The 15,764-nt window shown below is 36.1% G+C and overlaps 1 protein-coding gene across 5 annotated transcripts in view; it reads left to right on the top strand.

Annotated features, from left to right (window-relative positions):
• GABRG2 (gamma-aminobutyric acid (GABA) A receptor, gamma 2) overlaps nucleotides 1–8,573 on the top strand; it is a 91,167-nt gene extending 82,594 nt beyond the window's left edge. For 3 of the 5 annotated variants that reach the window (XM_011947725.1, XM_011947726.1, XM_011947727.1), the window contains 2 exons: nucleotides 2,154–2,359; nucleotides 6,150–8,573. In XM_011947725.1, coding sequence (XP_011803115.1) covers nucleotides 2,154–2,359; nucleotides 6,150–6,425 — 482 coding nt within the window. In that variant the 3' untranslated portion in view covers nucleotides 6,426–8,573. Of the gene's footprint in view, nucleotides 1–2,153; nucleotides 2,360–4,783; nucleotides 4,808–6,149 lie in introns of all 5 variants that reach the window. The other 2 variants (XM_011947722.1, XM_011947723.1) reach the window with 1 other exon arrangement.
• Nucleotides 8,574–15,764: the final 7,191 nt, after the last annotated feature.

Genomic DNA, 15,764 nt, shown 5'->3' on the forward strand with positions numbered 1-15,764 from the left:
TTCCTTCTTTCTTTCTTTCTTTCTTTCTTTCTTTCTTTCTTTCTTTCTTTCTTTCTTTCTTTCTTTCTTTCTTTCTTTCTTTCTTTCTTTCTTTTCACAGAATTTTCACTCTTGTCATGCAGGCTGGAGTGTAATGCCATGATTTCAGCTTACTGCAACCCCCGCCTCCCAGGTTCAAGTGATTCTCCCGCCTCAGCCTCCCGAGTAGCTGGGATTACAGGCACCCACCACCATGCCCAGATAATTTTTTGTATTTTTAGTAAAGACAAGGTTTCCCTGTGTTGGCCATGCTGGTCTCGAACTCTTGACCTCATGATCCACCCACCTCGACCTCTCAAAGTACTAGAATTTCAGGTGTGAGCCATCATGCCTGGCCCGACCTGTTTCTTTTGAAGTTTCCCTAGCACTTCCATTTGACACAGGAGAATCTGACTGTGCCCTAGAAGTCTCTTGGTTAGCAGTAATAGTCATGATTGCACATCATTAAATGATGCAAACGTTATTTTCCTTTCTGTCCCCCGTAAGAAATATAAATAACAAAACTTGGTAAAGGTGTGGGATTATTGCTTTTAGAGTGCAAAAAGATGCTTCCACTCAAGATTAGAAATGCCGAACTAGAATTGTAGAATGGTAAGCTAGGTGAAACTTCAAAGAGTTAGTACCACAGATGAGAAAACTGAGGCCTAGAGTGTTAAGATGACTTAAGTTGCTATAGCAAGAGCTAAAACCTATTTGAATATTGAATCCATGTTGCCTTTAGTATAAATAACACAACTTTTACATAGGAGATCTCCTCATCCTTCTCTGGTTGATAAATGTAGGTTGTCTTGACATTGTTCCCTGTCACTAAACAATCGCTGGAGAGGACAGGTTTGGATAGGTGCTGTTGTATAATTAGTAAAGTAAGAGTTTTGAAATCAGACATGTAATTTCTGTGTTCAGTTCTGTCTGCTACTTACCAACTATTGGATGAGGTACTGGTCCTTTAGCCTTGTTCTTCTGATCTACACATTCAGAATGAAAATACCTGCTGTGAAGATTCAAAGGAACAATGTATATGAAGTGCTTATCATTGCGCTTGTCAGAAGTAAGTTTTCAGTAAATATTACTTATTATGTTACTTCTGAGATACTTATTTTAATGCCATAATAATCTAAAAAGAATCCATCAATCAGAGCATGCCACTTACACATAACCCACCTCCTCTATTTAACATCTTTGAATAATTTCTCCTTGCACTTGGAACAAAATGTAAACTGTCTGCATGTGCCACATTTTATAACTTCCTTTTTACCAAAATAATCTTAAGTCCCTTGTCCCTCCCCAGGTGCCAGGTCTTCTAAAAATTTAAAAAACAGACAAGATTTCTCTTTCTCAGAACCCTCCATTAATCAAATAATAATCAAAAGGTTAGTTTCTTCTTACGTTTTAAGCTTTACTTTAAACATCAACTCCTCAAAAAAGTCTTCTCTGAGACTTCCATCTAACTAGATTCTCACCATTCCTACGTTCTCCATGGCACATACCATAATGTGACATTATACTTTTCTTTGCTGACATGATTCACAGTGTATCTCTCTCACTAAAATATAAGTTACATAAAGGGCAGACCAAATCTATTCATCAGTGTTTGTCATTTCAACTGATACATAGTAGACAGGCAATAAATATTTGTAAATAGAGTGAATTAATTCCACTTATACCTCCTTTTCTATTGTTGAAACTGCCCATCAGAAGTCATGAAACAAGGGCCGGGCACGGTGGCTCAAGTCTGTAATGCCAGCACTTTGGGAGGCCGAGACGGGTGGATCACAAGGTCAGGAGATCGAGGCCATCCTGGCTAACACGGTGAAGCCCCGTCTCTACTAAAAAAAACATACAAAAAAACTATCCGGGTGAGGTGGCGGGCGCCTGTAGTCCCAGCTACTAGGGAAGCTGAGGCAGGAGAATGGCGTAAACCCGGGAGGCGGAGCTTGCAGTGAGCTGGGATCCGTCCACTGCACTACAGCCTGGGCAAGAGAACGAGACTCCGTCTCAAAAAAAAAAAAAAAAAAAAAAAAAGAAGTCATGAAACAAGTGTAGTTTCACGAGTGACTCAGTTACCCAGTTTGCTTATGCAATCATATGACCTGATTTATTGCACCTCTCTTCAGGTATCACCACTGTCCTGACAATGACCACCCTCAGCACCATTGCCCGGAAATCGCTCCCCAAGGTCTCCTATGTCACAGCGATGGATCTCTTTGTATCTGTTTGTTTCATCTTTGTCTTCTCTGCTTTGGTGGAGTATGGCACCTTGCATTATTTTGTCAGCAACCGGAAACCAAGCAAGGACAAGGATAAAAAGAAGAAAAACCCTGTATGTATCATTTCCCATTGGGACCATTGAAATTTTTATGATTTTGGTTTAGTTTGTTTTCATTAGCCTATCTGCAGGCTAAGGCTCAGCAGTTGGGGCTCCAAGATGAAAACAGAATATATGAGTTTGGCCAGGCCATAATGACTCATTTATGGTCATTAGTTACTTGAGAGAGACTCAAGTCTGTTTCTATTTTTCTCTCTCTGTCAGAATTTTTATGCAAATATAGTTACCTGCTCTCTTTATTTTGTGGAGACTAAAGCCATTGTTGAGAAATGCAACCTTTTTCTAGTTGCTATTATTCCAGGTTTCACTGATTTTTTGAGATGGGGTGTCGCTCTGTCGCCCAGGCTGGAACAGGCTGGAATGCAGTGGCAGGATCTCGGCTTACTGCAACCTCCGCCTCCTGGGTTCAAGCAATTCTCCTGCCTCAGCTTCCCTAGTATCTGGGACTACAGGCACACACCACCATGCCTAGGTAATTTTTGTATTTTTAGTAGAGACGAGATTTCACCATATTGGTCAGGCTGGTCTGTAACTCCTGACCTCCGGTGATCCACCTGCCTTAGCCTCCCAAAGTGCTGGGATTAGAGGCGTAAGCCACTGTGCCTGGCCACGATAATATTATTAAATTACTGATGTTTTAAATTAAAACTTCCATCTAAGGCATTCCACTAGGAAGCTATAAGGTCCTTGAAGTTTCAAGGGTGACTGTATTTTTGCAAATGATTTAGTGTGTGTGTGGGGGTGGAGTTTGTGTATTGTCACTAGAGAATTTCTATTTGTTTCATTCTCGAAAGGTATCTTTTTGCTTTTAAAACAAGTGATTTACTATTATATGGGCAAGTTAGTTAGCTTCTTTGTGTTTATATATATATATATAATTTAAAAACACTTGTCTTGTGGGACTGCTATGAGAAATAAATGTGACAATGAAGGGCAGAAAAACAAAACCCAAAATATTACATAGTACTCGACACATGAATGTACTTAACATTAGTAGTTGGTGATGATAGTTGATTTTGATGATTTATACACTTACCAGCCTGGATTGATTTCAGTGTCACGATTTGAAAACGGGGAAGATGACTTCTACTTGCCACCAAACTTTAAATAGTGAGGATGAGGCACAAACACAAATGCCTAAAGCAACTGTTTTTTATTGTGAGTGTTGAGGAGAGCACATAGCTACCCATTTACACACCTGAACAAAGTGGCTGGCTCATAGAACTCCCCATGAAAGTTAAGGTCCATTCCCTTCCAAGATATGGGCAAAGAGAATCACCTGACTATCCTGGATCCTGGTGTTCTGCTTTGAGAGCCATAATAGTCTCTAGCTATCCAACCCAGAGACTTTGGAGGTTGAATGGTAAGGAGGGAATTTAGCTGATTTTAGGTTGTATTCCGATGCAGCTCCAGAAACCCAAGTGAAATGCTGCAAGAGTAATGTGTTTATTTGAATGTAAGATTTTGAAACATGTAAAGAAACATCATTATTCTTGATTTAAAAAAAAAAATGCTTGTCTTTAATTGCTCAAATATTTACAACGCTTTATGCAGTCCTTCCCTTCCCTGTCTGTTTTGCCTCTCTCTGACTTTCCATTTTCTCTATCCTTTTTTTAATTTTCCTTGTTGTGTTGTTTTTGTTTGTTCCCTCTTGTTCACTTTCCATTTCACTCTCCCTCAAGAAGGTGGTTCTACTGAGAGTTGGCATATTACCTGCCAGCTATAACAAGGACGTGAGGACTGACTTTCAAACAAGTTCTGATGAGTCCTTTGGAAAAAGCCCCTTGGCACTCTCTGTCAGCTAGGCCATTGCAGTGGATTTTGTTGCAAAGATAGAGGCAGATTCCTTTATTCAGGGTCATGGAAATGGCAGAAGAAGACAAGGCAGAGGAGAATAGGATAAAAAAATTGAGAAAATGAAATTACCTGAGAATTTCATGCACTTCCTTTTAGGCAATTAGATGATTTATCAGAGCTAGCAAGAAAATAAACTGGGAATGAGAAGCTGAAAGTTTATTTTCCTGTTTAATATGCCTTTTGGATAATTGTGTCAAGACTCACCTATTAAATTATCCTTGATGATAATCAGAAAATAGAATCATGGTATTTTTAAACAGGGGAACCAGGCAATAGAAAACTTCCTCACAGTTGAACAACTCTGGCTTCTTCAGTCAAATAATTGTAGATTAATTTCTTAAAAATTTCACTAGTAATTGCAAAATGACACTTAACTTTAAGCAAATACTTTATCCCAAGCTCAGAACTCTCCTTCTGTGTTTATAATTTCAGTTCATTTCACTTACTATGTTTTCAAAATGTATTTTTAATTTATCTTGTCTCTCTCTTTTTTTCCTTTTCTTTTTGTCTCCTTTTTATGAAAAACAAATGCAATTCTCTTTTCTGTCTACACACCCAAAGCTTCTTCGGATGTTTTCCTTCAAGGTATAATGTTTTTGGAATGGAAATTCACTGCATGCAACTGCTGAATTTAACTATCAATGCTTACATGGTGTTTTATTTTGTTTTATGAATAGACGTTTAAGCATTCTACTAGAGATAATATGTTGGAGAAAGTTCTATAGACTTCTAGAGTTGATTCAGCAACTATACACTAATTCACATAGGCTTTCATCTTACGCCAAGCTGAAAAGCTATAATCCTTATGAGCTGTCATAGGTAAAGAAGGCTGCTTTATCCATCAAAGCCAAAATGAGCTTCCTCTTTTCGGATGAAAATGGGATTGAGTCTTACTGGTTACACCTACTAAGTTTGTACTCTTTTAAAACTAAAATTTAACTCTGTAAATCTTAATTCAAACTGGATTTGTTCATTATTGTTTTGTAAACTTAATGATTTCTGTTTTTCTGAACTCTACCTGTAAGTTCTATAAGAACAATATTCTTTTTGACAGGCTTTGAGTTAAAATATCCATTCCTTATTTCCAAAGTGATCCCTGGGCCTGTTGGCTCTACCATAATATGTTCCAATGAGATTTCTATTTAAATATAATAGCGGATTCCATGATGTTAGAATTTCTGTTTACATTATCCTAAAACTAAATCATCCAAATTAACATTAAATGTATCATATAGTTGTATAGAAATTTACTAACTGGTCTAGCAGGAAATTTGCCAAGTAGTAACATTCTTTTCTTAACTTCCTTTCACGTGTAGGTAAACATTGTTGGCATTCTTAAGCTTATAGATGGTGAATATTAGGAAAAGTATCATAGTGCTTTAAAACATAAGCCATACCTTTGTGGATAAAATCAGGAGAATTCTATATTTATATAGATTTTAACATTTTTTATTAACAACATTTAATACATTTGCTCAGTGTAACGGGTTTTCTATTTGCCTATAACTAAGCATGACACAATATTTGATTTCAGAATTGATGCATTTTTATTTATCTGTTCTACTCACATGCAGCACCATTAAATGCATTCATGTAACCAACTTCACATCTAATAGTTACTAGAATAAGACTCCATGTAGTTTTATTTAAATCTTTAACTTTGAGTTCTTTTGGTGTTCAATCTCCTTGCTATAGCTATTAGCTTGATGATATTATTTTCAGCTGCACTGCTTAAGCTCAAAATTTGAAATCTGCAAATGTGCTATCTTTCTAAGTTCAATTTTACCATTGTAGATCATGATGTCATAGCAATTTCCAGAGTACCCATTTTCAGATTCATCATCACATTGGTGACATTGTGGAAAAACAGACTAGGATCTCTCAATAACAACTAACTGATCCCTCTCCTTCCCTACCCTCATCCCAGGCCCCTACCATTGATATCCGCCCAAGATCAGCAACCATTCAAATGAATAATGCTACACACCTTCAAGAGAGAGATGAAGAGTACGGCTATGAGTGTCTGGACGGCAAGGACTGTGCCAGTTTTTTCTGCTGTTTTGAAGATTGTCGAACAGGAGCTTGGAGACATGGGAGGATACATATCCGCATTGCCAAAATGGACTCCTATGCTCGGATCTTCTTCCCAACTGCCTTCTGCCTGTTTAACCTGGTGTATTGGGTCTCCTACCTCTACCTGTGAAGAGGTATGGGTTTTATTGATATGGGTCTTATTCACTGAGTCTCATGGAGAGATGTCTGTTCTAAGTCCACTTAAATAATCCTCTATGTGGTTGATGATGATCTGAATTTGTTTCTATGTCCAAACCTGGTAAATTTTATAATGTCATATTGTTTGTGCCCAGCCCTCCTTTGGTTAGTGTACTTTGAACTTCGATGTTTGCTGTGTTTCAAACCTGCAAGGCAAAGTAAAATTAGAGCAAGAACATTCAAGCCAAATAATATATTTTTCAGCTACAGCAAATGAAACAGTGAAAGCCCTGACTATTTACAGTGGTGGTATCCTTACTAGATTCATAATGCAATTAGATAGAAAAGGTCCAAAACTGTACCCTATGTTCACTCCGGGTCAAGTTGTGATAAATTTGATCCCAATAGAATACCTCTCTCATTTAAGAAAAATCACAATTCACTTTAAATATGAAAGCCTAGTCCAGAAATCTATTATGCCTTTATCTCAAAATAGGAAGAAAATTTCCTCCACATTCATGTACAATGATGTAAATATTTCAATAACTTAGAATGCTTCAAGTTTAGTGCATGCATCTCTTTAGATCCAAAATAAATGGATTGAAGTTATCATCCTATTGTCTTTTATTTTGTGTCCTTGGGCTATAAAAGAATCCTGAATGTAATTATAAGGATTTGGGTTTGGAAATGGAGGGAGTAATTTTCATTGCCTTCTCCCTCATGCATGAAGATTCGAACAGCTTATTTTTTCCTTGTATTACATATTACAACACTTTAAGTAAAATATAGACTGAATAATCAACATTTGCCACCTCTAAATATGCCCAATTTCATAACTAGAGTATAAAGTAATTGTTTGTGCTTGCCGCTATTTTTTTCTTCCTTTTAGGATGATAGATCATAACAGAACTTATACTCCATCTCAAGATCTGCTTCTAGTGATTGTGAGTGCCTTGTGGGCAGAATCCTTGTCATTTCCTCTTTGGGTCCGTAGCACCTTGCATAGTGCCTGGCACATAGTTGGTGCTCAATAAATACGGTTTGAAGTGAATTGCCCTCACATGCTTCTGGCAAATCTCTGTGCTGGCCTGAAACCAGTGATTCATCTTCTCACATAGGTGTTGTCAAGTGATATTTGATTTTGTAAAAATAACCAGTAGGATCCAAAGAACTTTAGCTATTTATGTTCATCTTCAAAAATTCATTTTAGGCAAAGCCCATACTCCTTTTAAAACAATATTTATGTCCTATGTTTGTGTATAGAGATGACTTTACTAGGGCATAATTAGAGTTTGTGTATTATTTTTCCAGGTTTGGGGATGAGTCAGTCCTTACCCATCCACAATTTTGTTTGTGAACTTATAACAGGAATAAGCAAAATTCATACCTGACTAGTGTTTGGAATGTAGTTTTCTGTGCAAAAAAGTACTGAAGATTAGATTTTAAAAACAGAAAAAAAAAATGAATGACTTACACAGAGGTTGAGCCAATGACTGTGGTCTCCTTAGATTATATTGTAATTAAACAAAGCAATTTCTCCAGACTTAAAACATGATGAGTTGAGCTCTATCTTCATGTACTCATCCTGAATCCTTATTTTTCTAAAATAGCACCCTTTGTTAATTATTTTTATGGAAATTATTACTGTTATAATTAAGTCATAGCTAGTATAACTTTACAGATAACCTAAAAAGAATAGAAGAGAGAGCAGCTTTGTCAGTATAAAACCATGTAAAGTCATCATCAAGTCATCTGGATGAATCTTGAAACACATTTAGCTGCCAGTTTTACAAACCTTTAATATATCAGTGCTCCAGTATATAACCTCAAACAAATGTAAATAGAATGAATTATTTTCTTGTTTTGAATTGTCAATATATTAAATGTTGACTCTTTGGGAGAGTTGTTGGCAAGTTTCATTGGTGAGAAACATGTTATTGTCAACTTGAAATGTGTTCTGTAATGGGGACACTACAAAAAGCTAGCTTTCCAATGTGTGCATAATATTGGCAATATGAATATATATTATATATAATCTAATACTTATTATAAGCTGCTCCCTGTCTATGTATTTGGAAACCTTTTCACAAAGGGAATTGCCTAACATGTGGACTTTTCCAATAAAAATGCTGCATTCTAATCCATGGTGGCATCTCAGTAGTCTGGTAGGACTGTTTGTCTTAGAGATTGTGACCTCTCTTTCCTGTCTCATTTCCCCAAATCCCCTGTCAGTGAGCTTTATTTGTGAGCTGTGTGACTGTGTTTTGCATGGCAGTACTCTTCACCTCAAAAAAATTAAGAGAGGCATATGGGTTGTAGAGTGAAGAAGAAAGGCAGACATATAATAAAGTAAGTAAAAATGCAAGCCTTCTCTACCTCAAGAATTTTGGTGTGGTTAACATTAATTCCAGTGCCAGACAAAGTTGGAATCCCAGCTTTACTATTTACCAGTTGTTAGACAATTGTCAATTCAGCCTTTAGAATCCTCCATTAAAAATAATTTATGTATTTGTTTATTTGTTTAGAGATAGCGTCTCCCTCTGTCACTCAGTCTGGAGTGCAGTGGCACAATAATAGCTCACTGAAGCTTCAAACTTCTGGGCTAAAGCATTCCTTCTGACTCAGCCCCCTGAATAGCTGGAACTACAGACACATGCCACCATATCCAGCTAGAAGTCTCCATTTTAACAGCTATAAATTAGGTATACTAATGCTAACCTATGTAGTGACACTCAACAAATGGTCAAAAGCTCTCTCCCTCACTTCCAATGCCTTCCATGCACTGCTGTCATGCTCCCTTCACCCTATCAAACTAGCTTCCCTAATAGAATCCAGCATTACACATATAAGCCTTTAAGTGACTCTTACATCACTCTATTTTATTTTTAGGAAATATTTGCATTGCAAGTCTTTTAAACTATATGTTGGAAATTCCAGTCTCATTGGAAAAAACTTACACATTACATTAGTTATTTTTAAGGCCAAAGAACTGTTATTCATACCCCCCAAATCTACAAACATACAAAGTCGATTAGCCCTACTCCAGAGACAATGTCTTGTTTTCTTGAAGTCTTTTGAAATTCTCCCAGGAATATAGTATGATCTTCACAACACAGTTGCCCTAACCATCCTCGGCCCCATTCTCTTGACCCTGCATGTCTTCCTGCATCTAATTTAAACATCTATTTCTTACCTTTCAAACTTATAAAAATATAGTTTTCACTTAGATGTTGTCTGCTGTCTAACTCAATGCCCTTAACTTTAGCTGAGTGCATATCTTTATATGGCCTTCATTCCTTGTATTAAGTTTCAATATTATTCTGACTAGTAGCAACAATTTTTGTCTGCAATGAAGGTCAAATTAAGTTAACCAAATGATGTGGTCTTCAGGGATTATATCAAAAATTGCTGTCTCTATGCTTTGTCACTATGAATCTTTGTCAAAGGTGTAGAATATGGGGGAATGACGTAGACCAAGAGCTCAGCTATGTTTTTCAGTGCTCAGTGAACTGCCAAAAGTCACACAGCTAGTTAATGACAGATCAAGGGGTCATCTGAGCATTGCTCTTTCTACTGTGTCTCACAGTATTTTAGAATTTAGAAGTAAAATTCTGGAATATTTTATCTTTCTGTTAATATTTTAGGATCTGCCAAACTGCAGGATGCTTTCTTTCTTTGATCTAAACCTCACTTTGACTCATTTTATTACAATGAGACAGGAATTTTAGAATACCTCATAACAGAAGGAAGTCAATGGGTTTTGTATTTATTTTATTACTTCTCATGTAAAATGACCAATTGATATTTAATATTACCCATACTACTTTCAGAATGCTGTTTCAAAGAAACATCTAAACAACTCCAGACCTAGGGTTAGCCTTTTTCCTTTAGGGTATGGGGCAGTATACAACCAAAAACTTTCCATGGCTAGGATCTGCAGGTTCATTCATTCTACTATTTAAGCAAAGTGGTGGCAAGTAACCTAACTATTATGATTCTTTCTAAGGTTACAGATTATAGGGAAATTGCAAAATCCAGTTGTAACTTTCTTTTGCCACATTTTGGATAATAAAGAAATAGTTTCCTCTAATTATGGTTTGCATAACTAATTGGAAAAGCAGAGGCTCTTGCTCTAGATTAACTAGGTTCAAATATCAGCCCTGTCAACTTTTGTCTGCCTCGGTTTTCTCACCTGAAAAATGGAGATAATATTGGTGTATATCTCAGACTTTATTATAAGGAGAAACTGAGTTAATACCAAAGAATTACTGGATGCTAGTAATTTTCCTCAGTAAGGATATGAAGTTTCAGAAAATACAGGGTACAAAGACCATATCTACTTTGCTTAAAAATATTGATCATCATTTGTGAGGACTCTCTTTTCTCATTAAAAAAAAAAAGTCACTGGACGAGGGATAGAAATTTCAGTTAACATCTGGGGATTTCCAAATATTCCTATCTTGATGATATTCAGTTTCTTATGTAAATGAGGGAATTTGGCCCCTTTTTCTCCGGAAAGCTTTTATTCGATCACTTCTCTGCTATTTGCTATGGCCTGATGTTATTGATTACCATCTAACATTCTGACTCTATTAAACTATGTCTTATCTCCACACAGGTATCTTGGCTCATTTATGTTATTTCCTCCTTGAGACTTCTATAAAAAAGCACAATAGTCCTAGAATGTCTTTTCTGCTCAACAGATTCAACAGTCTCTAATTAAAGACTCTACCTGGTCTGTAAGGTCTTCCCAGTTTCACTAAAGTTCAATATGTTATTTTCTTTTATCTCTTCCAATTCTTGATGTGACTTTCAAATGGCCTAATCCTAATGTTTATCTGAGTTAAATACTTACATTCATCCAATCCTCTTAGTAAACAAACATTAAATGAACAATGCTGTGACAAGAGTATATTATAAATAATTCACTATCAATTTGCATCTTAAATCATGATGGTCATCTTCTATCTCCATGCCTCTAATGGAACTGCACACAAGTAGTTGTAGATAGAATAAATCATTATCCTAACTGTGTGTGAAGTCAGAAAAAGGTTTCTCTGTATAAAAGCATTCCTCTACATGTGAGGAGGTCCCTTCATGCTTAAAAGCCCCCTTTCTATAATTACTAATAAAAATCCTATGGACTATTTGAAAACTATGTACATGTACATAACAATAGTGTTCTTAATCCATTAGCAAGAGTTAATCACTAAAATAGTATTTACCTTTTTATTTTTGTTTTCCTTCATGTATATTTATAGCTGAGGGTTTTATATATATAAATATATGTATAACAATATATAAATATATATAACTATATATATAACAATGTGTATATATATATATATATATATGTCTTCCTCTATTTTCATAGAATAAATCCCTAAACATAAGCTTTGCTGAATTAAAATGTGTAAGCATTTAACAATTAGAGTCCTGGCAGAAAACAAATGGTATACTCCAAGGAGTAACTGAAGAAAAATTAATGAAGGGTTACTTAGAAAGATGTAGGCAAGGTTAAAGTCTACCAATTAAAGGATGGTTTAGTACAACGGATTTAGCAGCTATCAACTGAACTAGTTACCTATATCCATTGTACAAATTACCATGAACTCAGTGACTTAGAACAATATAAATTCATTATCATAATGAATTTCAGAAGGTCAGAAATTTCAATGGCTGAAGTCAAGATGTGAACAAAGCTGCATTCCTTCTGAAGGATTTAGGGGAGAATTAATTTCTTGACTTTTCCATGTTCTAGAGGCCTCTTGAATTCCCTGGCTTGTGGTTCATGTTCACCTTTAAAGCCAGCAACTACATCATTCAGTCCATTTCCTTCATCTTTCCTCTGGCTGTGACCTCAAGCCTCCTACTTACAAAGACCCTTGAGATTACATTGGATCCACCCAGGTAATCTAAGATCATCTTGTCTCTAGATCCTTAACCAGGCCTGCAAACTCCCTTTTACCACATAAGATATTGTATGTACAGTTTGCAGGGATTCAAACAAGGACCTTTTTGGGGACCTATTATTTTGCCTACCAGACCACCCCAGTCATTAAAGCACAAAAGGAAGGGACAGTTACAGGACCCAGAAAAGCTGTAGAACAGGAGCTGTGACTTTAAACTAATACTGCCACTGCCCAACAGTGGCCAGTCAAGGAGAGAGTGTAGGAATAAGTAATCAGAATTCTCTCTTCTCCTAACTAAAGTATATCTAATTGGTCAAACCAAATGGAAACTAGTGGACAGGGAAATGCAGATAGAGTGCTCCAGAGGTCAGCCTCATGGGGCACAACATGTGATGAAGAACTTTGAAAAATGGATCCAGAGAAATGACTAGAAATGATCTAGAAAACCTCTCCAAAAATTAGCATGAGTGCTACAAAAGAAATCTTTACTTGTACCCTACTTATCATAACTTTCTGAAATAAAGAAGAAGTTTGGAGTTTTTAAATAGATTTCTATGCCATGGAAAAAGTAGTCTTTAAAAGTTATTATGCTGGAATATTACAGACCCATATATTTTATATTGGGTAATCTGTTCAATCTGAACAACTTTTCAACAGGCTTTAAAACGATAAAGCAAAAGCCTTTATACAACTACCTTCTGGAAGTTAATGTGGGTTAATAGACATGCCCTTCTGGTGAGTCCTGTGGCAAGGGTGCCAATTCAGTCAGTGATTTGCAGGCCACAGCACCCTTGAGCTATTTTCACAAAGGGTGGACCTTCTGAGCCAATATTCCTCATCTGTTATTGCAGACTTTAAAAAGGGACAGGGCTTCTGAGTCACTGAGAGCCCAAGGGTACAATTCTATACTGGGTTCAAGGCTGAAAATAGCAAAACCACAGACCTATTTCTGTAAACACAATGACTGTAAGGACAATTAAAACTTAATTTGGACGACTTAACCTAAAGTGAAAACAGTAAACCATTTGGAAAACAGACTAGCTTAGTACTGACACTCTGAACATAGCCTCTTACAGTGTACAAGACTATGACTTTCTCGTTGACAGCCTTCCCATCCTCTTGAAGTCATGGGGGAAACTGAGTCCTCATTAGGGCTAGATTGTGGACCCTGTTGAACAAAAAAGAAGGACAATTTTACATGGCACTTAAATTTAGTTCTTTTCTTCTAAACCTCTATTGACTCTGTTTCTCCCCTTCATTCTTTCAATCTCTTTTTTTTCTTCAAAAAGACTTGATGTTATTGTGAGGCAATGAAGATGTGATTCAATTCAATAAGTATGTTGAGTGCCTACCATATGCCAAGAACAGCACTATGCGTTGGAGATATCTTGGTAAAAATTATTGACTTAGGCCCTATCCTTACAGAATTTACAATGTAATGCAAAAAGAGATAAGAAATGTGAAATTAAGTGGGTGGTTAGTATTATTAATGCAGAGGTAAATATCTGATCATAAATACCTCATACCTCTCCAAATTCTATATATATAAATGTATGGGGTAGGTTTAAGCTGATATTCTTCAATTAATATTAATAGATTTATTTCTCAGACATAGAAAATAAACCTATGAGGTAGTGGATCATGGGGTTTCCTTAGGATAATGCATTTTTCATTTTTAAAAATTGTATCTGCTAGAGGATTGAATCGGGTTTTTTTTATTATAAATGTATTTTCAGGCATGTATATGAAATTACACAGGCAACATGTATTTCTTTGGAAAACACATTGCTTTTCAGGCACAGTGATCTTTTACCAAGGGACTAAACGACAGAGACTCGTAAAGTGCTCTCAGTGGTGTTTTACATTAAATAGTTGACCTCCCTAGTTTGGCACTGGGGAATTAGTACCAATTATTAACGTAACAAATTCCTGCTGCTACCATGAAAATTGGGGCTTTAAAACTTATATTGACCTATGATAAGCAATAATTGTACATTTTAAGCTAATATACATGCACCATGCATATCTATGCATTTGCAATATATATACTTGATGCAATATTTCTTGTAAAGCTATAGCTTCTAAAAGTGAGGGCCAAAGTTTACACTTCTAAATCTTTATTGCCTAACACAGTACCTGACCCATAGTAGCCACTTGAGAGATGAAGTTTTTAAAATACAGTCTGTCAAATGGATGCTATTTGACTGTTATTTGTGGTTTTTATTTAAAATACCCATTCTATGTTTTTATTTTAAGGAGGACTATATATATATGTGTGTGTGTGTGTGTGTATGTTTATGTGTGTGTGTGTCTGTGTGTGTAGTCACCACAACATTCTAAAGCATCCTTTCACAAATCTTCCCCTAGAAGACTACCACTAACTTGATGAACATAATCAAAGGTAATCCTCAGATGTTAATATGAGAGTATCATCAAAGATGGTATCTACTGAAAACCCCCATGAAATTTAAGACAACTTACTGAGATTTGTTATTTAGCAATTAACTATCAATGGCAACCAAGCGACTCAATTAGTTTTGAGGAGAAACAAGAAGCACATTTCCTGAAATGAGATTTTCCCAGGTAGATTTTAACAAGGGTCAAGACTAAAATTACTTTCTTTCTTGATAAATAATATGGTTTGTATATTCATTCTCTACAAATCTCATGTGGAAATGTGAACCCCAATGTTGGAGATGGGGCCTGGTAGGAGATTATTGAATCATAAGGCAAATGTCTCACGAATGCTTTAGCACCAACCTCCTAATGATAAATGAGTTCTCACTCAACTACTTCACAAAATATCTGGTTGTTGTAAAAATTCTGGGACTTCCTCCTTCTGTATCTTGCTCCCTTTCTCACCATGTGGTGTGCTGCTCCTGCTTCACCTTCTTCTATGAGTAAAAGCTCCCTGAGGTCTCACCAGAAGCCTAGCAGACCTCAGCACCACACTTACTGCATAGCCTGCAAAACCATGAGCCAATTAAACTTTTTTTCTTCATATATTACCCAGCCTCAGGTATTCCTTTATAGCAACACAAAATGGACTAATACAACAAGTTAGCAATTATTTATAATTGTCTTAATTTCTTTAAGCCCTCAGTGAACACAATTTGGAAAGTTTATTGTATTTTTTTGCGTAATGTTTTAATATTTAATCCAAGGTAGAAAAATAAAAGGATGATAATTTTCTGGTTATTCTGTTTAATGTCTACATCCTTCAAAAACTTATTTTGATGATTTTATATACATTACACAAAATGTAAGAAATAAGTCATCTTTATGTGTTTATAGTGGGTGAGAGTAAGAGCAAGATCCAGGCCAAGAGCAAGATGAGATAATGAGGAATAAATAACACAATGGGGAAAGGATAAAGGAATTTATACTTCTCTGACCATTAATTCATTACTATTAGAAAT

Source organism: Colobus angolensis, unplaced genomic scaffold, assembly GCF_000951035.1.
Source record: "Colobus angolensis palliatus isolate OR3802 unplaced genomic scaffold, Cang.pa_1.0 Scaffold27, whole genome shotgun sequence".
Classification (NCBI taxonomy): Eukaryota; Metazoa; Chordata; class Mammalia; order Primates; family Cercopithecidae; genus Colobus; species Colobus angolensis.